This window comes from Coregonus clupeaformis, unplaced genomic scaffold (assembly GCF_020615455.1).
Source record: "Coregonus clupeaformis isolate EN_2021a unplaced genomic scaffold, ASM2061545v1 scaf0427, whole genome shotgun sequence".
NCBI classification, from domain to species: Eukaryota; Metazoa; Chordata; class Actinopteri; order Salmoniformes; family Salmonidae; genus Coregonus; species Coregonus clupeaformis.
The window spans coordinates 169,819-197,551 of NW_025533882.1; the positions used below are offsets into that span (position 1 = coordinate 169,819).

Below are 27,733 nucleotides of genomic sequence, written 5' to 3' on the forward strand. Positions count from 1 at the left end.
ATGCTGACTGCAGGAATGTCCACCAGAGCTGTTGCCAGATAATTAAATGTTAATTTCTCTACCATAAGCCACCTCCAATGTCATTTTAGAGAATTTGTTAGTACGTCCAACTGGCCTCACAACCGCAGACCATGTGTAACCACGCCAGCAGAGGACCTCCACATCCGGTTTCTTCGCAGGCGGGTGCAGAGGAGTAGTTCTGTCTGTAATATAGCCCTTTTGTGGGGAAAAACTCATTCTGATTGGCTGGGCCTGGCTCCCCAGTGGGTTGGCCTGGCTCCCAAGTGGGTGGGCCTATGCCCTCCCATGGCCACCCATGGCTGCGCCCCTGGCCAGTCATGTGAAATCCATAGATTAGGGCCTAATTTATTTATTTCCTTATATGAACTGTAACTCAGCAAAATCTTTGAAATTGTTGCATGTTGCGTTGATATTTTTTACCATGTAATCTCTCATCAATTTGACACTATTGTGAGATAAATCAATACTTTGAAGACATGTCTTGGCAAGGCATGTGAGAGGGTGGCTAGACTGGTTACTGGAACAGGTGGGAAAAGGTTCAGGTCAGGTTGAGTTAATTGAGACATTTATAAATGATTGCCTACTTTTAAAGCAAACTTGACCACGCATATAATTCATTTGACGTAGTATCTAAAAGTTTGAGGAGAGTAGTCATAAAATTTGATGGGGAACAAAAATGAGTTCTTGTAATGTCAAGGTGGGGCCATGTCCCATGTAATTGGGAATCATATTTTTGGCATCAGGCTGAAACAAATATTGCATAGCAATGACATTTTGGCCAAAAGTCTCCCAAGCGATTGGGACCCCATCCAGAGAGATGGGGCCTAGATGTAGACTACAGTAGATAGGTCACAAGAAGGGAGAGTGAAATATCTAATCCGGCTGAGTTCTTGTTCGGAGACTGTGTCAACCATCAGATGTACAAAGTCTATTGTATAATGTTTATAAATGAGGTATCTTTGAAGTTAAATAGATTTAAAGGGGAGAGGTAAATATAATCTAGGCCTAATTAATTGTAACCTACTTCAATCTATGCTACTGACCACTCACTGCCTTTCCCCGTTTTTTAGCTTATTTTTATCTAGAGATAGTCATTTGATCACATGCTAATTTCCAACATCAACCACCTTATCATTGAACAGTTTCATTCTAAAAGCACTAGATGGCGACCGATAGCTACATTTGGCCTACTTCATTTTTGAACATGCAGAATGATCTCTGAATAGCCTACTCCTTCTATACAATTTGACACACAGTTTTGTTAAATGAAACACAGTATTGTTATATTTATTTTGTTCAGCTAATTTCACAGTCAATTATATGAGGATTGCCCATCTTAAATGTTCTTTTACAGGAACAGGATCATAACTTAATTGATTGCTGGAACAGAGTCCAATTTCCTCTTCTCATGTAAAGGCACCAGGAGGTGTCTAACATGGACAGAGAATTAAGGTCAGGGAAGGAGATTAATGAGGACAAGGTGCCTCATCATGGGGACACAGGAAGTGTCTCCACAGAGGAAATGGAGAGTGGAGGAATTCCTTCCCCAGCGAAGAGGCCCAGGCCTGATGATGTCACAGCTGAAAGCACAGGAGAGATTGAGGAGGATACCGGCGGTGAGGTGGCTGATGGGAAGGAGTCAGACCAGCCCCCTCGGGCTGAGGTGAACGTTACCCCGGAGACAGGTTATGGCTGTACCTGTCCCATCTGTGGCTTTGTGGCCAAAACTCCAACTGCCTTGAAGATTCACTCCAAGAGGAAGCACACCGGTAGAGGAAAGACCAGGGGTGTGAGCTCAGCTGAGGTACTTGTTGAAATAGATGGCTCCACAACCAGAGCAACAGCACAGAGTTCAAATTACAAGACAGGTGGAGACACTGAGGAGAAAGTGAGCAGCAGTGAGAGACAGCAGGATGCCACAGAGAGTCAGAGCCAGGGCACAGAGGCAGGGGGTTCTGAGGGGGAGGTGACTACAATAATAGCCAAAGAGGAAATTGCTGAGAAACAAGGGACAGGGATAGATATTTTTGATAGGAAGGTGACTACAATAGCTACAGAGGAGATAGCAGAGGAGGAGCAAGAAGAGACCCCCGGGAAGAAGATAGTGGGTAAACGGGGCCCCAAGCCCAAGACTATACATGCTTGCAGCTACTGTGGTCACGAGTTTAGGGACAAGCCCAGCCTAGATACACACATCAAGAGACGTCACACCAAAGAGATGAATTACTTCTGTGAATTCTGCTTGTACGCCTGTGTGGCAAAGTGCGACTACGAAAAGCACTGTCTTAGTAACAAGCACAACAAACGAGTCGCGGAAAGCAGGGAATCCTCTGGCCTCTCGTCACCCATGGACAAGAAGACAGCCGAACAGGCTCAAATCTTTGCCTCCAGGACGACTCAGACCCGGGCGTCCAAGCGTGCGCTCGGTGCCAGGTTCCAGCTGCAATGCGGGAGCTGCGAATTCAGGGTCAGTAACTCGGCTTTGCTGGAGAGCCACGCTCGGCTAAAGCACCATGGCGAGCATCGCTTCCTCTGTAATATCTGCCACTACTACACCGCTACATCTGAGTGGATGGACACACATGTGTCCTCGGAGAGCCACCAGCATGTGGCTGAGGAGAAAAACACAGGGTCCTCCTTTGAGGAGTGCGTTGAGAAGGTGAGCGTAGATTCGGTCAGTGACGACATGCTGACAGATGACGTGGCAGTAGGGGTCATTGGACATGATGGAGAGCTGCACCCTGATGTTAATGAGGAAGCTGTTGAGGCTGCGAAAGCCGTGTTGGAGAACATGGAGGAGCACATGGACGAGAGAAGCCCTCCCAAGAGGAGGAGAGGCAGGCCAAAGGGGCCTGCTGCAACTACATGTGAATACTGTGGCCTTCTCGCTTCCAATAGTACCAATCTAAACGTCCATATTCGCCGTAAGCACAGCCGGCAGTACAGCTACACCTGCAGGCTTTGTTCTTACAACTGTGTGACGAAAGGTGACATGGACCGACACTGTATCACAAAGAAGCACCTTAAACGCATGGAGGACGCTAGCAGTGATGGCCAAGTGGACCTGGATACATCAGTGCAGGTTGTGAGTACAGAGTCAGGCTCTCAGGCCAGCGAGGGTGAGGCCATACATCACAACAGTGCAGTCAGAGCAGGGTCCAAAGGAGAGGAGGGGGCCACGGACGAAGCAGGGGAGCAGGACGACGACAAAGCACAAGTGAGCAGCCCGAAAAAGAGCAAGTACGACTTGGTCAACTCCTGCAGCCATTGCAACTTCGTAGCTCATTCGATTCCCTCCCTCGACCTCCACGTGAAGAGGAGACACACCCGGGACTTTGAGTTTGTGTGCCTGGCGTGTAGCTACTACGCGGTCACGCGTCGAGAGATGTCTCGCCACGCCTCCACGGACAAGCATAAGCAGAAGAGTGAGGTCTACCTAGAGAACCTGGAAACCGTTGTGATAAAAGACCTGGTACAGCCGGAGGAGGAGGCCATGGAGCTGGGGAGCAGAGATAACCCTGATGCTGACAACAATTCTCACACTGAGGATCCCTCCCCCTCAGTGTCCCCTGACACAGACATAGAGCAGCCCACTAACACAGACCAGCCAACAGACACAACTACAGACCAGCCTAACATTATAGACACAGACCAACCCACAGACACAGATACAGACCAACCCACAGACACAGACCAGCCCAACAACACAGACCAGCCCCATATCATCGATACAGAGCAACCCACAGACACAGATCAGCCCAACAACACAGACACAGACCAGCCCCCTATCACCGATACAGAGCAACCCACAGACACAGATACAGACCAACCCCCAGACACAGACCAGCCCAACAACACAGACACAGACCAGCCCCCTATCACCGATACAGAGCAACCCACAGACACAGATACAGACCAACCCCCAGACACAGACCAGCCCAACAACACAGACAAGGACCAGCCCCCTATCACCGATACAGAGCAACCCACAGACACAGCTACAGACCAGCCCACAGACACAGAGCATATTACCACTAACCCCACACAGACTTCTGACGTTTTGAGCAACGAGCATGCAGCCCCAGTAGTGGAAGTTAGTGGCACTGTTGTTGAGGAAAACATGGAGATCCAGGTGGCTGATGAGGCATCCGATGGTGGCTCGGAACAAACCAGCAACGAAGCTCCATGTACGATTGAGCCTCAGGATGCACCAGCAGACATCACCATAACACCGCCTGAGGAAGGCCAGAAGGAAGGGGCCGAGCCCGATGCGGAGCCAGAGCTAGTCTGTTCAGACGACGATGTTGAGATGGCTGATGAGAAACCCGACATCTCTTCCGCAGAGAAACAGCTCACCAGGGCGCTGCCGTTCGACGCTTGCATCGTACCTCTCAAGTCCTTGACTGAAGCCGAGCTGGCTCTGCATGAAGAACGCATGGCTCACTCTGTTGAGGGCCACTCTGGCCTGGCTGTAAGTGGCCTGGCTGGGGCGGGCAGTTTTCTGAAGATCAAAAGAACCAAACCTGTAGGGGCCTCAGGTCTGTCCAAGGGGTTAACTCCCAACCCCCGTATCCGCTGCGAAGACTGCGGCTTCGTGGCGGACGGCATGAGTGGCCTCAACGTGCACATCTCCATGAAGCACCCGACCAAGGAGAAGCACTTCCACTGCATGCTGTGTGGCAAGTCCTTCTACACGGAGAGCAACCTGCACCAGCACCTGACCAGCGCCGCCCACCTGCGCAACGAGCAGGCCAGCATCGAGGAGCTTCCGGAGGGCGGCGCCACCTTCAAGTGCGTCAAGTGCACAGACCCGTTCGAGACGGAGCAGGAGCTGTTCGTGCACATCAAGGAGAAGCATGAGGAGCTGCTGCGCGAGGTCAACAAGTACGTCCTGGAGGACACGGAGCAGATCAACCGCGAGCGCGAGGAGAACCAGGGCAGCGTGTGCAAGCACTGCGGCAAGGTGTGCAAGAGCAGCAACTCCATGGCCTTCCTGGCGCACGTCCGCACACACACAGGTACGTTGTCTTCCAAAACACTTATTTGAAAACCTTCACTGCTATTGTTTTTTTAAAATGATACATACTTCGTTTTTGATTAGTTATTATAAAGTCATTGATAGCTGCATCACTGATATTCATAGGTGTTATTATACAGTGTATACACCACTTAGAATTCACCAATCATTACATGTGTTGGACATCGGGTTTTGAGATACTGTAGTCTAGCATATATAGCGGTATCAGGGTTAGGCCAGGTATCAGAGGAGAATGTAAAGACATGGTTCATGTAGTGGTGTGAGCTTAGGCCATGCGTTGGAGGAAAGGTAAAGACTGATTGAGCTGCAGGAGGAGAGACGCTAATGGACCACGGATTGGGATTCCCTGTGCACCGCCTGGTCAAAGACATGTGCGACTCATAATTGATGTGTCCATTACCAAGACTCAGTTGTAATTATAGTCAATAAGTCTCTGTAAATGTGTTCAAGCTTAGGCTAAAAGCATTGGAGACCCAAAGAGAGGTGGGCTAATAATTTAAAATAATCAATGCAGGCGTATTCAAAGCCCTTAATTTCCCTTGTGTGTGTGCGTGTGTGTTTGTATGTGTAACTTGTGTGTGTATGTGTCAGCCTTCATGGCGAGCTGATTATCCTCAATCCATTAAGATTTATCTTGTCATTTATAATGCAAATCAGGGTTCGGCTGGTCAGGTCTATGACTGGGGAATGTCCGGCAGGTTAAGAACAGAGGGCGCTCCATTACTCTTCCTTGACCATGTGTATTAATTGCTTTTAAAATCAACTTAATGTAGGAATGAGAAGTGAGGGCGCCATCAATAAATGCCCTTCTCTGCTTCCTCCGGTCCGTCCCCCTTTCAGCCCAAATGGGACATTAATTGGAGTACAGACAGAGCTCTATGGTCGGTCTGGGTGTATTGTGTGTCTGAGGTTGTGTGTCTGTGTCTGTGTCTCTCTCTGTGTGTGTGTGGAGTGACTGACTAATGGCCGAGGAGTGTTAAGATGTGTGGACCGTCTCGGAGAGTTGACGGAGAGGTTGCCAGTAGCAGAGTCAATGAGAGTGCTGCCACGATGCACTATGGTAGTCCGGTCATGTGGGTCAGAATACTCAGAAACTCAGGCTGCTGCTGCTTTCTCTAAGTGTGTGCCCTCACCAATCACTGAGACTACATGATTAGGCCTACTTCTGTTTGTGATGACCTCTCAACTTCTAAAATGGGGGAAGAGTCACCATCGTCTCACCATTGCAAACTGGTTCAGGTTAGCGTGTAGTCTGTTTTGCTGGGCTACGTCCTACAATTGATCTGTTCAGAAAAATAAAAGCATATAAGCAGAGAAACTAACTGTCTTTACTTTGGCATTCCCCTCACGTCTCTGTGGCAAAAAAACAAACACACTTTGTGGTTACGTGGAATGGGGAGACTCACACGTACAGTATACTGTACAGTAAGACTGAATTGCAATTCTGTTTGATGTACAGTCTGAAAGGACAGACAACATCAATAAGAGAAAGATTATGAGGCCAAATGATCAACATTTTGATGTATCCTTTGTGTGATATTTGTTGAATCTGTAATATCCCCTTATGAGCCTACTACAGTATTTCATGTTGCCATGTAAACAACGCCATTACTCTGGGTCCAGCTGAGGAAAAGTGTTACTTAAGCAAATGAAAACATTGACACTTTATAAATATGTGTTTATCAAAGTCAAGGGCACATTTGGAGGTCTCGATTGAGTTATGTTGTTATTTTTTCGGTTGCTTTTTCGATTGAATTATCTCTTTATTTATGAGATTGCTTTTCCTTTCTTTTCCTCATGTTGTGCCTCTTATTTGTAGAATGCACCTATTTCTTAGCATTTTGACAGCTTATGCTAGTTATTATTATTGCTAAGTTCCCTCATTACATTGAGTTATTCTCTCTTTGTATGTGGTAATTTATCGTGGACACTTCTTCCAGTGCTGTGGAGCAGGACTGTGGGGTCTGCCAGTGTTTGGACTGGGAGCACGTCCAGATCGTTTTAATTAAACCAAGATTTTATTTACTTGATTAATCAGTGAAATCAGGAGATGGTGGGAGGCTGCACGCATATTTGTCAATTTGTCCCCTGAAAAAAAGACTTGCATTTTGCCAATGAGAATGCAGCTGGATTTGCATTTTGAGCTAAATTGGTCACTTTTTCATTTGAGAGAGCTGTCTGACCTTCTCAGGCCTGGGGTGGGTTGGAGTTATGGGCAAACACACATACGCACCACACACACTTGCCAAACATGCACACACACACTCTTTCTCTCTAACACACACACACACACACACACACACACACACACACACACACCCACCCAATGAGTTTCTGAAGGTGTAAAGAAACAAGTTACAGGAGCTTGGTTTGTATGTGTTGGTCTGGCTGTATGATGTCTGATAGGGCCTCTCTTGATAAAACAGTTTATCCTGGGGTGGTAGACAGACATGGATATTATGTCCACACAATATTTGATTGAATATTCAACACTGGGGAAAAAATATGCCCCTTTAAATATGTTTTAAAACGGGTTTGCCGTTTTTAAAGGGATATTTCGGGATTTTGGCAACTATGCCCTTTATCTACTTCCCTAGAGTCAGATGAATTTGTGGATACCATTTTTATGTATCTGTGTCCAGTATGAAGGAAGTTAGAGGTAGTTTTGCAAGCTAATGCTAACTAGCGTTAACGCAATGACTGGAAGTCTATGGGTATCTGCTGGCATCGGCAAAATCCCAAAGTATCCCTTTAACATTCTGAAAATGAGACTAACAAGGAAGGCTTTAGATATGGAAGGGGTGGATAGAGCGAGAGAGCGAGAGGGTTAAACATTGCGGGAGGGTTTCTCAAGGAAATTAATTAGTCATTACCCGTCTCATCTGGGATATGAGGGAGCCACATTGCCCCTATGTGGATGGCAATATTAATTTAACATGACACTGCATTGATGGTCAATTTCAGTTTCATGGAGGCTGTTTAAGTGGAGTGGTGGAGTATTAATATGATGAGATGTGAGAAGGGAGGGATGCTACATCTCTCTCCTCCTACCATGTCTCATACTCACTCACACAGCCATCTGGCCAGATCCTCTCCCTCTGCACCTGTCTCTTGCTTCACCTCGGCTTTGGCGTGTGTGTGCGTGTCCGTGTGTCTGTGTGTGTCTTTGTGTGTTTGTTTTGGGTGTGCAGCATAGGGGTGTATGTCGAGGCTAAATGAAGAGGCCCCGATTCACCGGCGCTCATGTGTTAACGGCCCTCCCTCGCCTGTTTGCAGGTCTTGTTAGCATGCGCTTGCCTTTCAATCTTCGTTACCAGCTTAAAATTCAACGTGTCGTACTTCCAGCTCGTGGCAAGTGAACCATGTATGAACAAATTAGTAATCTACACAAAGTGCTTAATCAAATCAGCGGCTGCCCCTGAAATAAATATTGCAATGCGTCTTGGGATATTCACTGGGAGAGCGGTTTGTAAAAAAAAATGCATAGCGAGTATATCATAGGAGGTTCCCAGTCAGATTGGTGTCAGACTAGAGTAGCAGTTCTCCAGTATATCTGCATGGGACCTGGCCCTAGTCTATGCGGCACCCATCCACATGAATGTCGCTTACTTGTAGTTGCATACACATCTTGTGTATATTCTATATACACAAAGAAATAACAATGGTTGGGTTCAATTCATTTAGGAAAAATAGCACTGTTGTAATCATGAATTGACTTATGCGTAAATGTTATAACTAGGCTAACTGAAACAGCACTGTCCATTATTTTTGGACATATTTACAATGCTACGGTACTATTCCGCGGCATGCTGCAGCGCTTGTTTGATTGAATAGGCCATCCCCAGTCAGTGTGTTCTATTAGCCTATGGTGTGGTGTCCCGTCTAGCCATCATGGGTGCTGACTGTCCATAGCAGCCCCCGCCCCTCTCTCTCTCGCTCTGCTGCTCTTAAATGACAAATGGCAGGCAGAGACTGTGCCACTCTCTCAAACGCCAGCGCCACCCCACCCTCCCCATTTATTAATGAGAATAATTAGAAGAAAACCTCCCTGCAAAGCCAGGCAGAGTGATTAGCGCTTTTAATGATGGAACGGGGTAGTGAGCGCACACAGAATTGATTTACGTATTCTGCCTGACCTTTGGTTTCCAATTTACGCATCCAGAAGCAAAATAAGGAAGAGTAGGTAAGAGAGAGATGGAGAGAGGGATGGGGAAAGATAGAGAGGAGGAGATTGAAGGAGAGAAAAGTCATGTACTCACTGTACAAGCTTGTGTTTTTTATATATACAGTGGGGGAAAAAAGTATTTAGTCAGCCACCAATTTGTCTGTCATAGTTGACGTGTACCTATGATGAAAATTACAGGCCTCTCTCATCTTTTTAAGTGGGAGAACTTGCACAATTGGTGGCTGACTAAATACTTTTTTTCCCCACTGTATATATATATATATATTTTTTTAGTCATTTTAGCAGATGCTCTTATCCAGAGCGACTTACAGTTAGTGTATACATTATTTTTTATATTTATCATACTGGCCCCCCGTGGGAATCGAACCCACAACCCTGGCGTTGCAAAGCCATGCTCTACCAACTGAGCTACATCCCTGCCGGCCATTCCCTCCCCTACCCTGGGCCAATTGTGCGCCGCCCCATGGGTCTCCCGGTCGCGGCCGGCTATGACAGGATGGGGCGGCAGGTAGCTTAGTGGTTAAGAGTGTTGTGCCAGTACCCGAAAGGTCGCTGGTTCTAATCCCCGAGCCGACTAGGTGGAAAATCTGTCGATGTGCCCTTGAGCAAGGCACTTAACCCTAATTGCTCCTGTAAGTCGCTCTGGATAAGAGCGTCTGCTAAATGACTAAAATGTAAAATGTAAATGTCCTGGGCTCAGGGCGTCTGGTTGTTTTACAGTCAATCTTGGGCAGTAAAGTAGTACAGTAGTTGTTAAGAATATTCCAGAGTTCAACAACCTGACTAACAACAAGAATTCACCACGTCATCGTTCAGTGTTACCATCTCTGCAATTGTGCAAAGATCTTTCTGTTTGAATGTTATTAAAGAATGTGCCCCCATGTTCTCCCCTCTGGTCATATAGCTCTTCTCTACCTTCACCCTAACATCTAGAACCACTCCTTTCTTTTTAGTATACTGTTTATAATAATTTGTGTATTTTTTTCCAATAGATAAAGTAGGATAAATTGACCTCACTTATTGTTCTGCAGGATCGAAGCCGTTCAAGTGCAAAATCTGCAACTTTGCCACCGCCCAGCTGGGTGACGCCAGGAACCACGTGAAGAGACATCTGGGCATGAGAGAATACAAGTGCCACATATGCGGGTGAGTACCACAGTCAGTGACTAGTCACTACCTTTTTAACTGGGGATGCCAGGGTCGTGTTCAGTATGTTCCAAACGGAAGAAAAAAGGTCAGAAACGGAATGAAATGGCAAGGTACTATCTGAACTTAAGAAGAAATGCTTGTTTTCCTTTTAAGCTGCTACAGTCTTTTTTATTGGGTTTTTAAGTAATTTTAGCCAATTAGGTTATATCACAAGAAAAAGATCATCTTGCTCTACAAACCATTATTTCTTCTGTTATTGGGAGATGTTTCAGTACAATCTGTCATATCTCACCATAGTCAACATTATAACCCAACAGTGTAGGGTTAGGCCTATAAACTCAACGTAAAATACTTCTGCGTCTCTTTCATACGGCCACAGAAACACTGCATTTAGGCCAAGTTCAGTTCCGTTAGTTTCATTCCAATGCTAGATCTTCCTACCGTCTTACTGTGTTCACATGGACATGTAGGACTGTTTCTGTGTCATTTGGAAATGGACTAAATAGCAGGATCTTCAGCTTGTACCATGTTCTCTGCGGCTATGTGATACATAGATGAAGACGTGTAGTTATTTAGTCTCCCTCAGTGCTTCTGTGTAAACTGTTTGTTTAAATGTGTTCCATTTCGTTTGGTCGCTATGTTTTTTGTCTGCCACAGTCGAGTGGAATGACCGTGTTCATTTGTCGCCGCCTTTCACAAACGTTTTACAGAAGGGCAAACAGATTTAGTTAAACACAGCTACCTCTAATGAGGAAAAAGGCTCATGTTTCACAAGCCCTCCAGCTAAAGCCTTTTCCCCATGTGCTATAAATGTGTTAGGGCTTTGACCAAGAGAACACACACACAGACACACACACACACACACACACACACACACACACAGAGAGGGAGAACACAGTTCTCCAATGTGCCTGACTGCCTTTAAATGAGTCTACTAAATACAGCTTCTGGTTTCACAAATCATGCGGATGGAGGAGCTATCTCCCGCCTGAGCCAGACACTTGTGACAAATCGGCCCTGTGTATGTGCGTGTGTGTGTGTGTGTGTGTGTGTGTGCGCGCTCTCACTGCTGACTGATCACCGGGGCAACTTTCCTCTTGACTAAAGAGCAGCAAACAAAGCACAGACCAGAAACACCCTCATTAAGGCCAAAGTAGCCTTCCTAAAGCATTCAGATTAGATAATATAGGCCTACATATATGTGGTTGGCTTCCTTAATCTGAATGCAGAGCTGTTGCTAATGGCTGTTTATGTCTCAGTTAATGCAATTTCCCTTTTTCTGTTTGGGCTGACCTAGAAAGCGAGATTACAATGTAAGCTGGCCATTAGGTATTCTGTTGCACACACTGGGTGAGGTGATATTTTTCGAAACAAAACCCTCTTTATCTAATGAAATTGTTTCTCATTATTACGATTTATCATCTTGATTACAATAGCTGAAGCGCTGACTTAAGTTTACGCAACCAAAGTTTCTGGAACTACAACATTTCAGTTTAGCAAAATGTGGTGGTTTTCACACAGAGATACAATTACTGGAATGTACAAAGCCCCTCAGACCATGGCAATTTGACTGGAACATTCATCAGTCATTATATTTCTATGGTTCTACATGACTTCACTGCTTTGCGAGACAAGCCAATGTAACGTTAACCAGTAGTCTATTCATTCATTTCCCATTACTATCACAGAGTGAGCTCCTCCTGCTCTTGGTACCATGTTGAGGAGGAGCAGCAGCGTTGTTTAACTCAATCTAAACACGTGTGTGGTCTTTTTCCCTGCGCTGTCGATTGGCGCTCCCCCTGGTGAACTCTGTGGCTGAGAATATTACCCGCCTTTGACACTGTGTGCTAACGATTGAGACGCCCCCAAATGGACGTGGTGCACCTCCGCTGTCCACCGAGTGCCACGGGGAGCTGCGGAGGGCTGCTCGTCTCCGCAGAGGACTCTGGGAAGTTGTTGATAGTTGAAGATCATATTGTTGTGGCATTTAATTAACAAATGCAAATCAAGGCCAGGACAGATAGGCACCTCTGACCCGGCTGCCAATCAAACGTGAGAAGGCTGTGAGAAGGCTGTGAGAGGGCTGTTCAGTATAGCTAGGCTGTGTTGTGTGTACACCATGCCTTTACACTCTCTCTCTCTCTCCCTTCTTTTAGCTTTCTGTTACTCTCTCTTCTTTTCTGTTTCGGTTCCTCTCTCTTTTGTTGTGTCTTTCTTGTCCTTCAGAGTGACACGTTCATCATTAAAACCTCCTAGACTCTTCAAAACCTTATTCCTTATGATTTATTTTTTTACTGTCTATTTATGAATGTGTTATTCAATGCATTTCTATGGGCTATAGTAGTAAATTCCAAATTCAATATTTTAAATATTTTTTTGGGATACCTAAAGGGGTCCTAAAATTCCAAATCAAATAGCTAAATGATCCATGGTATGCCCATCTTAAAACAATTCCATATGTCATCTTAGAACCCCACCCCAACGACTTAGACCTAAGAATTAAAAGACTGAATCTTGCGGCAATGACATCTCCAAACGGATTGATGTAGCCCTAAGCTGGCCATAACAACAACCTGCAAAAACAGCAGAAAAACACAAATTGCCCCCCTAGCACATACAGTACGACAAGATTCCTCATACTGTATTTAATTGGAAAAAAAGCCTTTTAAACACCTTTTGTGTGGTGTGTGTCGGTCCACCGTGGACCTAGACCATTTAATGAGCACTCCCTTCCTCTCCTCCATCATGTTCTCTCCTCCCAAAAGGCCCTAGATTCAGCATTTCAGCATCCCTTACCCTCACCACTTCCCCCCATAGCCCCACCGCTCTCGCCTCACCCTCCCTAAAGATGCCGTGGACAGCCTGTGCTGTTTGTAGGTGTTAAATTATGCATCAGGAGTCTAAACGCAGTGAAGCATTGGTTTAATATCTGGGGGCCAAGGCGTTGGAAGTATTAACAACATCATGGATGGTCCTCCCATTGGACCTGGTTCTATGATTTCATATCGGCCAGACGGCCACTATAGTTGGAACTACCTGTCAACTAGCACTAGTTTAAACTTTAACGGTTTCTCTCTTCATCAACAAAAAAAGTTGTCCGTCTTTTCGGTATCTGAGAGGTCTTTTTCACCCTCTTCCTCCGTTGACTTACTAGCCGAGTCCGGAGTGAGTATATTTAGTCATAATATCATGTTGGTGTCATGTGATTCGAATGGAACAGGATAGGGCTGGCTCGTGTCAGGCTTTTGTGTCTCCCCGTCTGTGAGTGTGTCTCTGCTGGTTCCAGAATAGCCCCATCAGTTCAGTTCCGCCTTCCCCTCCCTTCCCCGGCTCATCCTCTGTAATATGCCTTAATGCCCAGGCCTGTACCAGTGTGTGTGTGTGTGTGTGTGTGTGTGTGTGTGGTGCGTGTGTGTGAGGCCCGGGCCTTGACAGGAGAGGAGCATCTTAGTGCTCTGCTTATCCAGAGAAAGCCGTCACTTAACTCAGCCCCTCCATTGTGTGTCCCCCACCACTCCCACCACACCCCACCACCACCACCACCCCTCTGCCTCCCTGACGTGATAATCTGGTTATAACTCCGACTATTTTTATGTGTGTTTTTGTCTCCTCCATTTCAATGTTAATGGTTGTTGCAGATGAAGAAAGGGATCCCTATGAGGATGATTATAATGTCACTCCCCTGATCTCTCCGCCGCCCCCGAAATAATTGTACATCATCGCTTCATAACGTGTCAGAGGGATGTTGGTGGCGTGCAATTAAAACCGGCGAATATAATACAGGAAATTACGGCCTGTCAGGTCGGTGAACAACACAGACGGTATTTGAGTTACACTTAATCATCACGTGCATTAGCGACTTCATCGGATTTCCACTCTTGAAGCCTGGTGTGAAGCGCTCTCTCTCACTGTTAAGGCTTTGGATTGTGTCTGAAAGTACAACACCCAGGCTATAGCTCTGTACTTATGTGAGGAGACGACATTTGAAAGCTCATTGCCTTAGTAAAATATATAGGTTTATGTGACCGAAAAGGATCACCCACCCATGTGCATGCGGAGCGAAATGGTATGCAAAAATACTGAATTCGTTATCACACAACAGATGTAAACATTTAATATTTACTCTCAACAAGCCAGAAACCACGAGCCGCGTTATGTTTGCATAATTCATTTGCAACCGTTAGAAAAAGTTCTAAATTAGCTTGTATCTTGATTGAATAGACTTTTCTCCTCGCCTATACCCAACTCAGGATTGTTTGTGTGCTGTTTAGGTCATATTATCCTGTGTATATGAAAAATAATTCATTCCGCCCATCAGAAATGTTGACTGTTTTGGTACCCATCTTCACTATCATGTCAGTTAGTGTGCACGATCCTTATCGACCTAAGCAAACACGTTTTGCTTTGATTCGCTTAACTATATTTAGTACGGCATTATCGGAAATGAAATAAGTAAAGGTCATTTGGAAAATAATGCAGAAAGGCTGGTCTGGAAAGGTTAAGTATGTGACAGAGCTGTTTGGATGATAACGAGGAGGGGGTGCGTTTGCTTGGAGAGCTCAGGGTTCTGTTTCTGACTTCTTGTGTGCGCCGCGATCGCTCTTTATGACCGGGACAGCTTTACAGCCCGTTAGCCCGCCATAACACGATAAAGCACACCATAATGGATTGGATGTGTTTAGTAGCCTTGGGCTGATGTTTGTAAAATTAATGTTTTCGCAGAAGGAACACAAACATGAGCACACACACATACTAAAGCCATGACTGGACAGTATCTATAATAGTCGTATACAATATGTAACACAGTTTGCAGATATTTCAGTCAGTTTGGGTTAGATTCTATATTCCACTGAACTATATGCTGGTATTGAGGAAATATTCAATCAGAGCCTTAATAGTTTCATGAGCAATGTTGCTCTTAGTAATGTGATCCCAAACCTCTTTTCCAATACCAGATGTATGCTTCAAATGACACTTTGTGAAAACTTTAGGCAGGAAGTGTTTTGTCATATTTGTGAAAGTATGTTTTTGTATTGGCTGAATAGGCCCAACTGAGCATCTCTTTTGTAGCTAGCATACGTACTCTCTCTCTCTGAGCTTATCCATCCTATTAGACCTACCTCTTAATAAGATTGTCAGACACTTAATGGTCAGGTGAGGTCATGCTTGCTCTTTAGTGGCCAGCCTCCATAAATGGCAGGATCAGTGCGCAGCTAACTCAGCACAGCACATACACTCTGGAGGACTGGCTTGGTCATCACATCAGCAAAAGAGGCTACATTGTCACTGGCTGTGTTTGGATGGGCCTGTTGGAGTCAATTGTCCTTGCTACACCGTACCCTGTTGTACAATGAAAACGTGCGTAGAAAGCTGTAATGGGTTATGATTATGATTGAGATTTATGGAAACCTGCACAAGGGTTTGTCTGATCGCAGCCTGTTGTATGGTAAGTGCAAAATGCTCCCCTCTGAAATGGCAATGCTTTATTTGTTCACTTAGACATTTTGGAAATGTCAGTTCAGTCCAAAAACAAGTACAGATATCCTTTAAATATCCAGACAATCCATGATTGCCATTCTCTTCTGGCCTTCGCTCTGAGTGAAAGGGAGCTTGGCTAGTTCCCGAAGGCTCAATGAGTACGTTTGTTCCCCCCTGCTTGGTGTCTGTCTGGCACACGTCACTCCCAATCATGACACACAGGGACCTCCATCTCACCAGAAGAAACAAGTGGACCTGATGTCTTGTGGGAAGTTTTATACACAACAAAACAGCTCCTATAGGGATATCTGGGATGCGAATGGTGAGAAAAGAGAGAGAGCGGGAGGAAGATGAGGAGGGTCGAGAGCAAGAGAGATGGAGAGGGAGAGAGGAAGATGAGTACTCCTGAGTGGCGCAGTGGTCTAAGGCACTGCATCGCAGTGCTAACTGTGCCACTAGAGATCCTGGTTCGAATCCAGGCTCTGTCGCAGCCGGCCGCGACCGGGAGACTCATGGGCGGCGCACAATTGGCCCAGCGTCGTCCAGGGTAGGGGAGGGAATGGCCGGCAGGGATGTAGCTCAGTTGATAGAGCATGGCGTTTGTAACGCCAGGGTTGTGGGTTCGATTCCAACGGGGGGCCAGTATAAAAAAATATGTATTCACTAACTGTAAGTCGCTCTGGATAAGAGCGTCTGCTAAATGACTAAAATGTAAAATGTAATGAGGGGAGGGAGAGAAAGCACGTAAGGTAGATATCACCCATGCATTGCTCTCTTTGTGTGTTGGTATCAGGGTCAGCAAATGGCACACAATAACACATACCCTTAGGCAGAATGGGGATGTCTGTAAGTTGAACGAAGTCATGTTGAATTGCAACTCTATCAAATATTTAAATGCAGTTCATGCAAAGGAAGAATACAAATATCTGCTTTGGCTCAAAAACAAATCTAGTTAAAAAAAGAAGAAATCCCTTGCTTGAGAGATAAAAGCCAAGCGATTGATTCCATTGAGCTAATCGTGTTGTAGGTAGATTTAGGAGTTGCGCATCAACGGGGGGAGAAGTTAATGAGTGATTAACAACAGCAATTAAAAGATGAAGAGGAGGGAGAGAGAGAGAGCGGGAGAGAACGGAGAGAAAAAAGAGTGTATAATTAAAATATCAGTCCCTCTCTTTGTCAAAAGTGCGTGTGTCATCCATTGTGCACTTATTAAAAGCCGGGAGGGGAAGGAGAGAACCGTGCTTAATTCCAGCACTCCTGAAGTGTCTGGTAATATGCCCGCGGATGGAAGCTGAGGAAGGCTGTAACTCATGTTTAAGTGTGCGGCCGTGTCATTGCAGGTTCACAGTCATGCATTTCTGTGTTGACACCCATTGGGGCAGGGGATATTTGGCAGTCAGGAGTAATTTAACTTAATTAATGGGTTGCATATTTGATGGAGGAATAAAATATCCCGGCTCAGCAAAGTGGAAAAGGGGAAAGATTTAGTGGGAGTTAAAGGTGGAGGGGAGAGTAATTTGTGCATTCAGTACTGCGAGAGAGAGAGAGAGAGAGAGAGAGAGAGAGAGAGAGAGAGAGAGAGAGAGAGAGAGAGAGAGAGAGAGAGAGAGAGAGAGAGAGAGAGAGAGAGAGAGAGAGAGAGAGAGAGAGAGAGAGAGAGAGAGAGAGAGAGAGAGAGAGAGAGAGAGAGAGAGAGAGAGAGAGAGAGAGAGAGAGAGAGAGAGAGAGAGAGAGAGAGAGAGAGAGAGAGAGAGAGAGAGAGAGAGAGAGAGAGAGAGAGAGAGAGAGAGAGAGAGAGAGAGAGAGAGAGAGAGAGAGAGAGAGAGAGAGAGAGAGAGAGAGAGAGAGAGAGAGAGAGAGAGAGAGAGAGAGAGAGAGAGAGAGAGAGAGAGAGAGAGAGAGAGAGAGAGAGAGAGAGAGAGAGAGAGAGAGAGAGAGAGAGAGAGAGAGAGAGAGAGAGAGAGAGAGAGAGAGAGAGAGAGAGAGAGAGATGAGCGGAAGTGTGAGTTGACACAAAGTTGAGTTGAAGTGTAGAGGGGAATGGGATGTCCCTCCATTGAGAGGGCAATCAGAGTGACAGCGTTTGAGTTAATTGATATCCGGAGTGAGCCCCCCTCTCAGTACAAACAGGCACATTACGCTGGTTTGCAAACTTCTGTCGGAGCTGCCGGCTGCTGAGGGCCTTTTAAATATGCATGAGGGGGCTTTTAAAAGGGGGTTCAGCGATGCTGGAGAGCGGTTGGTCCCCCCATCATGCGCATACACACACACAAACCGTGGTGCCACCAGGCGAACCCATGGCCCAGTGAAAAGCTTGTCATGCCGCTCTTAATCTCCCCTGGCACTTTTTAATTGACTTCCTGTAGGTATAGATTATTTCATGGCGAGTTCACTGTGGAGATGTTTGATACCATCCAGGAGACTGGCATCTGGGACGCTGTTAGCTGGCTAGAGATGAGCCACCCATCCATCGTCTGTCTCTTCCTCCATATCTCTCTCTCTCTCTCTCTCTCTCTCTCTCTCTCTCTCTCTCTCTCTCTCTCTCTCTCTCTCTCTCTCTCTCTCTCTCTCTCTCTCTCTCTCAATTCAATTCAATTCAATTCAATTCAATTCAATTCAATTTCATGCTTTATTGGCATGGGAAACGTATGTTAACATTGCCAAAGCAAGTGAAGTAGATAGTAAACAAAAGTGATATAAACAATAAATATTAACAGTAAACATTACACTCAGAAGTTCCAAAAGAATAAAGACATTTCAAATGTCATATTATGTATATATACAGTGTTGTAACAATGTGCAAAGAGTTAAAGTACAAATGGGAAAATAAATCAACATAAATATGGGTTGTATTTACAATGGTGTTTGTTCTTCACTGGTTGCCCTTTTCTTGTGGCAACAGGTCACAAATCTTGCTGCTGTGATGGTACACTGTGGTATTTCACCCAGTAGATAAGGGAATTTATTAAAATTGGGTTTGTTTTCTAATTCTTTGTGGATCTCTGTAATCTGAGGGAAATATGTGTCTCTAATATGGTCATACATTTGGCAGGAGGTTAGGAAGTGCAGCTCAGTTTCCACCTCATGTTGTGGGCAGTGTGCACATAGTGTAACGATCCCGGCAGTCTGAGTCGGGTCCTGTCTGGTGACTAGTTTTTCCTGTTCGTGATCTCCAGTTTCCCGAGGGTTCGGGAACGCTCCGGGGAGCTCTCTTGTTTTCCGCACCTGCATCCCATCAGCAATCTGCACACCTGGTCCTGATCATCACCCTTCTTAGGCTCTGGCCAAACATCCAGTTCCTGCCGGATCGTTAGCCATGAACAGTAGGTTTATCAAAGTATCAGTCCTAGAGCTTCTAGCGATAGTTTTGTTGTTTTGTACCTTGTTGGTTTATTGTTGACTTACCTCCGTTTTTGTTCCATCTCCAGTCACTCGTCCGGAACCCTCACCCTACCTCTGCCTGATGGTCGGCGGCTGCCGAGCCATCGTTGGACCAACAACTGCACCCTCAACAACTCATCCACGCCGCCCGCTCTGTTCCCTGGATTATCCTGCACCTTTTTGAATCTGTAATAAACCCTCACCTTCGTTCAACTCTCCTTGTCCTGGTCTGCTTCTGGGTTCTGTCTGAGGGAACCGTGACAGAACGATCCGGCCAGTAATGAACCCAGCGGACCTGGACTCTGTTCGCCATGCCATTACCCATCAGGAGAAGATGTTGGGCCATCATAGCACGGTACTACAGGGAGATCGCGTTGTCAGTTCGGAACCTTTCTACCGGTCTGACGGAGGTCCAGAACCAACGCAAGTTTCCGGTGGAGGATCCACTACCGGTTTCACCCATCTCGCCTGCCGCTTCTGGAGCTGTGTCCTTCCGTGAGCCCGAGGTTCCGGCGCCGGATAGATATGAGGGGGAGCTGGGAAGATGCCGTTCCTTCCTTATGCAGTGTGGATTAGTGTTCGATCTACAGCCCTACTCTTATGCCACAGACAAGGCTAGGATAGCCTTTGTGATTGCGTTGCTGCGTGGTCGAGCGCTGGAGTGGGCTTCAGCCGTTTGGGAACGACAAGACCCCTGCATGGCTTCATACCAGGGGTTCACGGCCGAGATGAGGAAGCTCTTCGACCATTCCGTCCGAGGGAGGGACGCAGCTAGGCGCCTGTTTTCGCTTCACCAAGGAACTCGTAGCGTGGCCGACTTCGTGATCGAGTTCAAGACGTTGGCGGTGGAGAGTGGGTGGAACGAGGAGTCTCTGCAAGCGGCCTTTTACCAGGGTCTGTCGGAGCAGCTCAAGGATGAGTTGATCTCCTATCCGGAGCCTAGTGACCTGGACAGCTTGGTAGCCTTGTCTATTCGGGTGGATAATCGAGTCCGAGAGCGAAGGAGGGAGAAGCAATGGGGTCCGTCCAATCGATCAGCTTCTCAGTTCCCAGTCGGGTCGGGTGGTGGACCAGAACACGTCGATCATTCTCCACCACAATGGATTAGTGGAGAGGTCCTCTCTCCCGATTCTGAACCCATGCAAGTGGGGGCGGCACGGGTTAACCAAGGAGGAGCGTCAACATAGACGTAAGACCAACTGCTGCCTCTACTGTGGTAGCTCGGGACATTACATCTCCACCTGTTCCCGGCGGTCGTCAAACTGCCCGGCTCGCTAAAGTTGGGAGGACTTTTAGCGAGCCAGTTTCAACCTCTCAGTACCTCTGTCAGACCCCGTTTCCGGCTACCCTTGTGAACAGGAATCAGAGCTTAGCGCTTAACGCTTTTATCGATTCAGGTGCCGATGGAAGCTTTCTAGATGCCGAGTTGGTGGAACAGCTGGGGCTTTCCAAGGAGCAATTGCCGGAAGCCATTGAAGCGACCACTCTGAACGGCAGTAGTCTGGCACGTATCACGATGAGGACTGAACCGGTTAAGATGCGGTTGTCGGGGAATCATTCTGAGATGATTTCATTCTTCATTCTGCCGTCTTCCCATGTTCCTCTGGTCCTTGGATACCCCTGGCTGAAGGAACACAATCCCACGTTCGATTGGGTGACGGGCAAGGTAACGAGTTGGAGCCTTGATTGTCATGCTAACTGTCTCAAGACTGCCTGCCCCCATTCGGTTCCCAGTCAGGTGATTGAGGCTAAACCCCCAGATTTGTCCCTGGTTCCCGAGACATATCACGATTTGGGGGAAGTTTTCAGTAAGCAGAAGGCTCTGTCACTCCCTCCCCACCGACCATATGATTGTGCCATCAACCTGGTTCCTGGAGCTGTCTACCCCAAGGGAAGGTTATACAGTATCTCCCGACCTGAACGTGAGGCGTTGGAGACCTACATCAAGGAGTCCCTAGCTGCTGGTCTCGTTCGTCCCTCGTCATCACCCCTGGGGGCAGGATTCTTCTTTGTGGGTAAGAAGGATGGCTCTCTTCGACCGTGTATTGATTATCGGGGGTTGAATGACATCACGGTCAAGAACAAGTATCCCCTGCCATTGATGAGTTCTGCCTTCGACTCCTTACAGGGGGCTACGGTGTTCACCAAGCTAGACCTACGCAATGCGTATCACCTGGTCCGGATCAGAGAGGGGGACGAGTGGTTGACGGGTTTCAATACACCGATGGGTCACTTCGAGTATCAGGTGATGCCGTTTGGACTGACCAATGCTCCAGCGGTATTCCAGAGTATGGTGAACGACGTCCTGAGAGATATGATCGGTCTCTTTGTGTTTGTTTACCTGGATGACATTCTGATCTTCTCGAAGGAACCTTCCGACCACGTCCAGCATGTCCGGCAGGTTCTGCAGCGATTGTTGGAGAATCGCCTGTTCGTGAAGGCCGAGAAGTGCGAGTTTCACGCCCACACGACATCCTTTCTCGGGTACATCATCTCCAGGGGAGAGATTAGGATGGACCAGGAGAAGGTTAGAGCGGTTCTGGAATGGGCCCAGCCCGGTACGAGATTGCAGCTCCAGAGATTTTTGGGGTTTGCGAATTTCTACCGCAGATTCATCCGGGATTACAGCCGTGTGGCCGCTCCGTTAACTGCCTTGACTTCCAGTATCAGGACCTTCAAGTGGAATCCGGAGGCGGATCGAGCGTTTCTGGATTTGAAGAGGCGATTCACCAACGCACCGATTCTCTCTCAACCGGACACGGCCCGTCAGTTCGTCGTTGAAGTGGACGCGTCTGATGTGGGAGTTGGCGCCATCCTGTCGCAGCGATGCTCCACGGACAGTAAACTCCATCCCTGCGCCTACTACTCTCGTCGCCTTTCGCCTGCGGAGAGGAATTACGATGTGGGTAACCGGGAGCTTCTCGCGGTGAAACTTGCCTTGGAGGAGTGGCGCCACTGGTTGGAGGGGGCGGAGCAACCGTTTATTGTCTGGACTGACCACAAGAATCTTGCTTACGTGCAATCGGCTAAACGTCTCAACTCCCGTCAGGCCAGGTGGGCGTTGTTTTTCGGACGATTCAAGTTTGCCCTGACGTTCCGACCTGGATCTAAGAACGGCAAGGCGGACGCCTTGTCCCGGATGTTCTCCAAGACGGAGGAGAGTGGGTCCAAGACCGAGACAATCCTCCCCCGGAACTACGTCGTGGGAGCAGTTATGTGGAAGATTGAGGAGGAGGTGCTGGCGGCCCTTCGGACTCAGCCCGGTCCCGGTAACGGTCCACCCGGTCGGTTGTTTGTGCCTGAGTCGGTTCGTCCTGCTGTCCTCAAATGGTCCCACGCCAGTAAGATGGCTTGTCACCCTGGCGTGGCTAGGACAATGGCGTTTCTTCGCAGACGTTTTTGGTGGCCTGCCATGGCCGAGGATACTCGGGGTTTTGTTGCTGCCTGTCCAGTGTGTGCGCAGAATAAGAGTACCAATCGGCCCAGCTCTGGACTACTTCACCCCCTTCCTATTCCCCGGCGACCATGGTCGCATCTGGCCCTGGACTTCGTCACTGGGTTGCCCGCTTCTGAGGGGAACACGGTCGTTCTGACTATCGTGGACAGATTCAGCAAGTTCGCCCACTTTGTGCCAATTGCCAAGCTTCCCTCTGCCTCGGAGACGTCCGAGATCCTGGTTAGGGAGGTTTTCAGGGTCCACGGTTTGCCCTGTGATATCGTTTCCGACCGTGGCCCTCAGTTTACCTCTGCTGTCTGGAAGTCCTTCTGTTTGGCCATTGGAGCTACAGTCAGTCTCACATCTGGTTTTCACCCCCAATCCAATGGTCAGGCGGAGAGAGCCAACCAGAGGATGGAATCCACGCTACGCTGTCTGGTCTCTTCCAACCCCACCTCCTGGGTCTCTCAGTTGCCTTGGGTTGAGTATGCCCACAATACTCTCCCTACATCTGCCACTGGGATGTCTCCCTTCCAGTGCCTGTATGGCTACCAACCTCCCTTGTTCCCTTCTCAGGAGAAGGAGCTCTCAGTGCCTTCTGTTCAGGCCCATATTCGTCGTTGCCACCGGACCTGGCATCGGGCCAGAAAGGCACTCCTTAGAGTTTCGGACCGGTATCAGCTCCAGGCGAATCGTCGCCGGATCCCCGCTCCCACCTACACCATCGGAGATAGGGTCTGGTTGGCCACACGGGATCTTCCTTTACGGACTGAGTCTAGGAAGTTGTTACCGAAGTTCATTGGTCCGTTTGTGGTGGAGAAGGTGATCAATCCAGTGGCAGTTCGACTCAAACTACCGAGGACGCTCAGAGTCCATCCCACCTTTCATGTCTCCTGCCTCAAGCCTGTCTTCCTCAGTCCTCTGTTGCCTCCTCCGCCTCCTCCTCCTCCTCCTCGGATGATCGGAGGTGGTCCTGCCTACACGGTGCGTCGCATCATGGATTCCAGACGGCGGGGCCGGGGTTTCCAGTATCTCGTGGACTGGGAGGGGTATGGTCCTGAAGAGAGGAGTTGGATTCCGCGGCGACAGGTCCTAGATGCTGACCTCATCAGTGATTTCTACCGCCTCCATCCTGGCGCTCCGGGAGGTCCGCCCGGTGGCGTTCGTCGGAGGGGGGGTACTGTAACGATCCCGGCAGTCTGAGTCGGGTCCTGTCTGGTGACTAGTTTTTCCTGTTCGTGATCTCCAGTTTCCCGAGGGTTCGGGAACGCTCCGGGGAGCTCTCTTGTTTTCCGCACCTGCATCCCATCAGCAATCTGCACACCTGGTCCTGATCATCACCCTTCTTAGGCTCTGGCCAAACATCCAGTTCCTGCCGGATCGTTAGCCATGAACAGTAGGTTTATCAAAGTATCAGTCCTAGAGCTTCTAGCGATAGTTTTGTTGTTTTGTACCTTGTTGGTTTATTGTTGACTTACCTCCGTTTTTGTTCCATCTCCAGTCACTCGTCCGGAACCCTCACCCTACCTCTGCCTGATGGTCGGCGGCTGCCGAGCCATCGTTGGACCAACAACTGCACCCTCAACAACTCATCCACGCCGCCCGCTCTGTTCCCTGGATTATCCTGCACCTTTTTTGAATCTGTAATAAACCCTCACCTTCGTTCAACTCTCCTTGTCCTGGTCTGCTTCTGGGTTCTGTCTGAGGGAACCGTGACACATAGCCTGTCTTCTCTTGAGAGCCAGGTCTGCCTACGGCAGCCATTCTCAATAGCAGGGCTATGCTCACTGAGTCTGTACATAGTCAAAGCTTTCCTTAAGTTTGGGTCAGTCACAGTGGTCAGGTATTCTGCCACTGTGTACTCTCTGTTTAGGGCCAAATAGCATTCTAGTCTGTTTTTTTTGTTCATTCTTTCCAATGTGTCAAGTAATTCTCTTTTTGTTTTCTCATGATTTGGTTTGGTCTAATTGTGTTGTTGTTGTTGTCCTGGGGCTCTGTGGGGTCTGTTTGTGTTTGTGAACAGAGCCCCAGGACCAGCTTACTTAGGGGACTCTTCTCCAAGTTAATCTCTCTGTAGGTGATGGCTTTGTTATGGAAGGTTTGGGAATCACTTCCTTTTAAGTGGTTATATAATTTAACGGCTCTTTTCTGGATTTTGATCATTAGCAGGTATCGGCCTAATTCTGCTCTGCATGCATTATTTGGTGTTTTTTGTTGTACACAGATGATATTTTTGCAGAATTCTGTATGTAGAGTCTCAATTTGGTGTTTGTCCCATTTTGTGAATTCTTGGTTGGTGAGCGGACCCCAGACATCACAACCATAAAGGGCAATGGGTTCTATTACTGATTCAAGTATTATTAGCCAGATCCTAATTGGTATGTTGAATTTGATGTTCCTTTTGGTGGCATAGAAGGCCCTTCTTGCCTTGTCTCTCAGATCGTTCACAGCTTTGTGGAAGTTACCTGTGGTGCTGATGTTTAGGCCGAGGTATGTATAGTTTTTTGTGTGCTCTAGGGAAACGGTGTCTAGATGGAATTTGTATTTGTAGTCAGGGCAACTGGACCTTTTTTGGAACACCATTATTTTTGTCTTACTGAGATTTACTGTCAGGGCCCAGGTCTGACAGAATCTGTGCAGAAGATCTAGGTGCTGCTGTAGGCCCTCCTTGGTTGGTGACAGAAGCACCAGAAAACAATAGACATTTCTCTTCAGATTCTAGTAGGGTGAGGCCGGGTGCTGCAGACTGTTCTAGTGCCCTCGCCAGTTCGTTGATATATATGTTAAAGAGGGTGGGGCTTAAACTGCATCCCTGTCTCACCCCACGGCCCTGTGGAAAGAAATGTGTGTGTTTTTTGCCAATTTTAACCGCACACTTGTTTGTGTACATGGATTTTATAATGTTGTATGTTTTTCCCCCAACCCCACTTTCCATCAATTTGTATAGGAGACCCTCATTCCAAATTGAGTCAAAAGCTTTTTTGAAATCAACAAAGCATGAGAAGACTTTGCCTTTGTTTTGGTTTGTTTGTTTGTCAATTAGGGTGTGCAGGGTGGATACGTGGTCTGTCGTACGGTAATTTGGTAAAAAGCAAATTTGACATTTGCTCAGTACATTGTTTTCACTGAGGAAATGAACTAGTCTGCTGTTAATGATAATGCAGAGGATTTTTCCAAGGTTGCTGTTGTTAGGGTCAAATTTGTCTTCACTTTTGTGGATTGGGGTGATCAATCCTTGGTTCTAAATATTACATTACATTTTAGTCATTTAGCAGACACTCTTATCTTATCCAGAGCGACTTACAGGAGCAATTAGGGTTAAGTGCCTTACTCAAGGGCACATCGACAGTTTTGCCCTTGAGGGGATTAGAACCAGCGACCTTTCGGTTACTGGCACAACGCTCTTAACCACTAAGCTACCTAAGATGTGCATTTGATCATGTATATTATAGGGCCAAAAAGATTGGAGAAGTGGTTTACCCATACATCTCTGTTTTGGATAGATAGCTCTTCGTGTTGTTGTTTGTTTAGTGTTTTCCAATTTTCCCAGAAGTGGTTAGAGCCTATGGATTCTTCAATTACATTGAGCTGATTTCTGACATGCTGTTCCTTCTTTTTCCGTAGTGTTTTTCTGTATCGTTTAAGTGATTCACCATAGTGAAGGCGTAGGCTCAGGTTTTCTGGGTCTCTATGTTTTTGGTTGGATAGGTTTCTCAATTTCTGCATTCTTCATCCAAACATTTGTTATTGTTGTTACTTTTCTTTGGTTTTCTGTTAGTGATCTCTCTCTCTCTCTCTCTCTCTCTCTCTCTCTCTCTCTCTCTCTCTCTCTCTCTCTCTCTCTCTCTCTCTCTCTCTCTCTCTCTTTCTCCCTATGTCTTTCTCTCTCCCTCTCTCTCTTCATCATCCTCTCTCCTTTTCTCTCTCTCCCTCCATCTCTCCCTCCCTCTGTGATGGGCCAGACTTATTAAAATGGGTGAGAGGCAAAATGCAATCACTCATTGCCATCATCATAATTGAGCTGATGTACCTGCTCTGTGGTGGCCCTACCCTGACAGGGGAGAGGAGTGGATGGGACGTTTGTGTGTGTGTGTGGAGCTCTTTGTGTCTGAGAGTAGTCCTGGTTAGGACGGGACAGAGTCTGATCCCCTCTCACTCTGTCACACGCACTCTGGCTCCGCGTCTGTCACACTCAGAACGGACCTCCATTTTACTAAATCGACTCATGTCATCCCTCGCAGAAAGTACACTTGCAGTGTTTTTATTTTACTGGGGGAAGGTGAATGTCTTGTCAGGAATCATAATGTCAGTTTGTTATCTGTCTGTGAGGAGAGACCGAGGTTCAGTGAGTCTGTCGTTATCGTATGCCGGTCTGGTGCTTTGTTGACTAGCCATCCAATAGTTCCCACTGGGTACAAACTGGTTGAATTGTTGTTTTCACGTCATTTCAACAAAAAAATGTAATGTGATGAAATTGAATTGTGGAAAACTGATTGGATTTGCAAAAGGTCATCAACGTAAAGGAATTTGGGGGATTTTTTAACCTAAATCCAATGACATGGTTCAAATGTATGTTGATTTCACTTTGAATTCATGTTATTGACAACTCAATCAAATGTAAATAAAAACTAGATGTTGAACTGACATCTTTGCCCAGTGGGTTATGTGTCCTAACTTGAGGACCTTGCATGAATTTCACTTCAAGTCAGAGTTATGTGTGCTATTGTCAAGTTAGGATTCGGCTGGTAATGCTTAGGTGAGTGTGTGAATCAGGACTTAGCCTAGTTAATTGGTCAGACAATCCAGTAGACCACGTTAGGCCCTAGTTCTCTTTAACATTAGTGTTTTCAGGAATTCTTTAGGTCAGGGGTGTCAAACCCATTCCATGGAGGGCCGAGTGTCTGCGTTTTTTTGTTTTTTCCTTTCAATTAAGCCCTAGAAAACCAGGTGAGGGGAGTTCCTTACTAATCAGTGACTGTAATTCATCAATCATGTACAAGTGAGGAGTGAAAACCCACAGACACTCGGCCCTCCGTGGAATGAG

General features: G+C 47.0%; 1 protein-coding gene across 2 annotated transcripts in view; it reads left to right on the forward strand.

Moving 5' to 3' along the window:
- The window catches only part of LOC121560766 (zinc finger protein 407-like), a 173,655-nt gene that overhangs the window by 1,328 nt on the left and 144,594 nt on the right, over positions 1–27,733 (forward strand). For both annotated transcript variants that reach the window (XM_045215349.1, XM_045215350.1), the window contains exons 2-3: positions 1,376–5,039; positions 10,277–10,391. In XM_045215349.1, coding sequence (XP_045071284.1) covers positions 1,457–5,039; positions 10,277–10,391 — 3,698 coding nt within the window. In that variant the 5' untranslated portion in view covers positions 1,376–1,456. The remainder of the gene's footprint in view (positions 1–1,375; positions 5,040–10,276; positions 10,392–27,733) is intronic.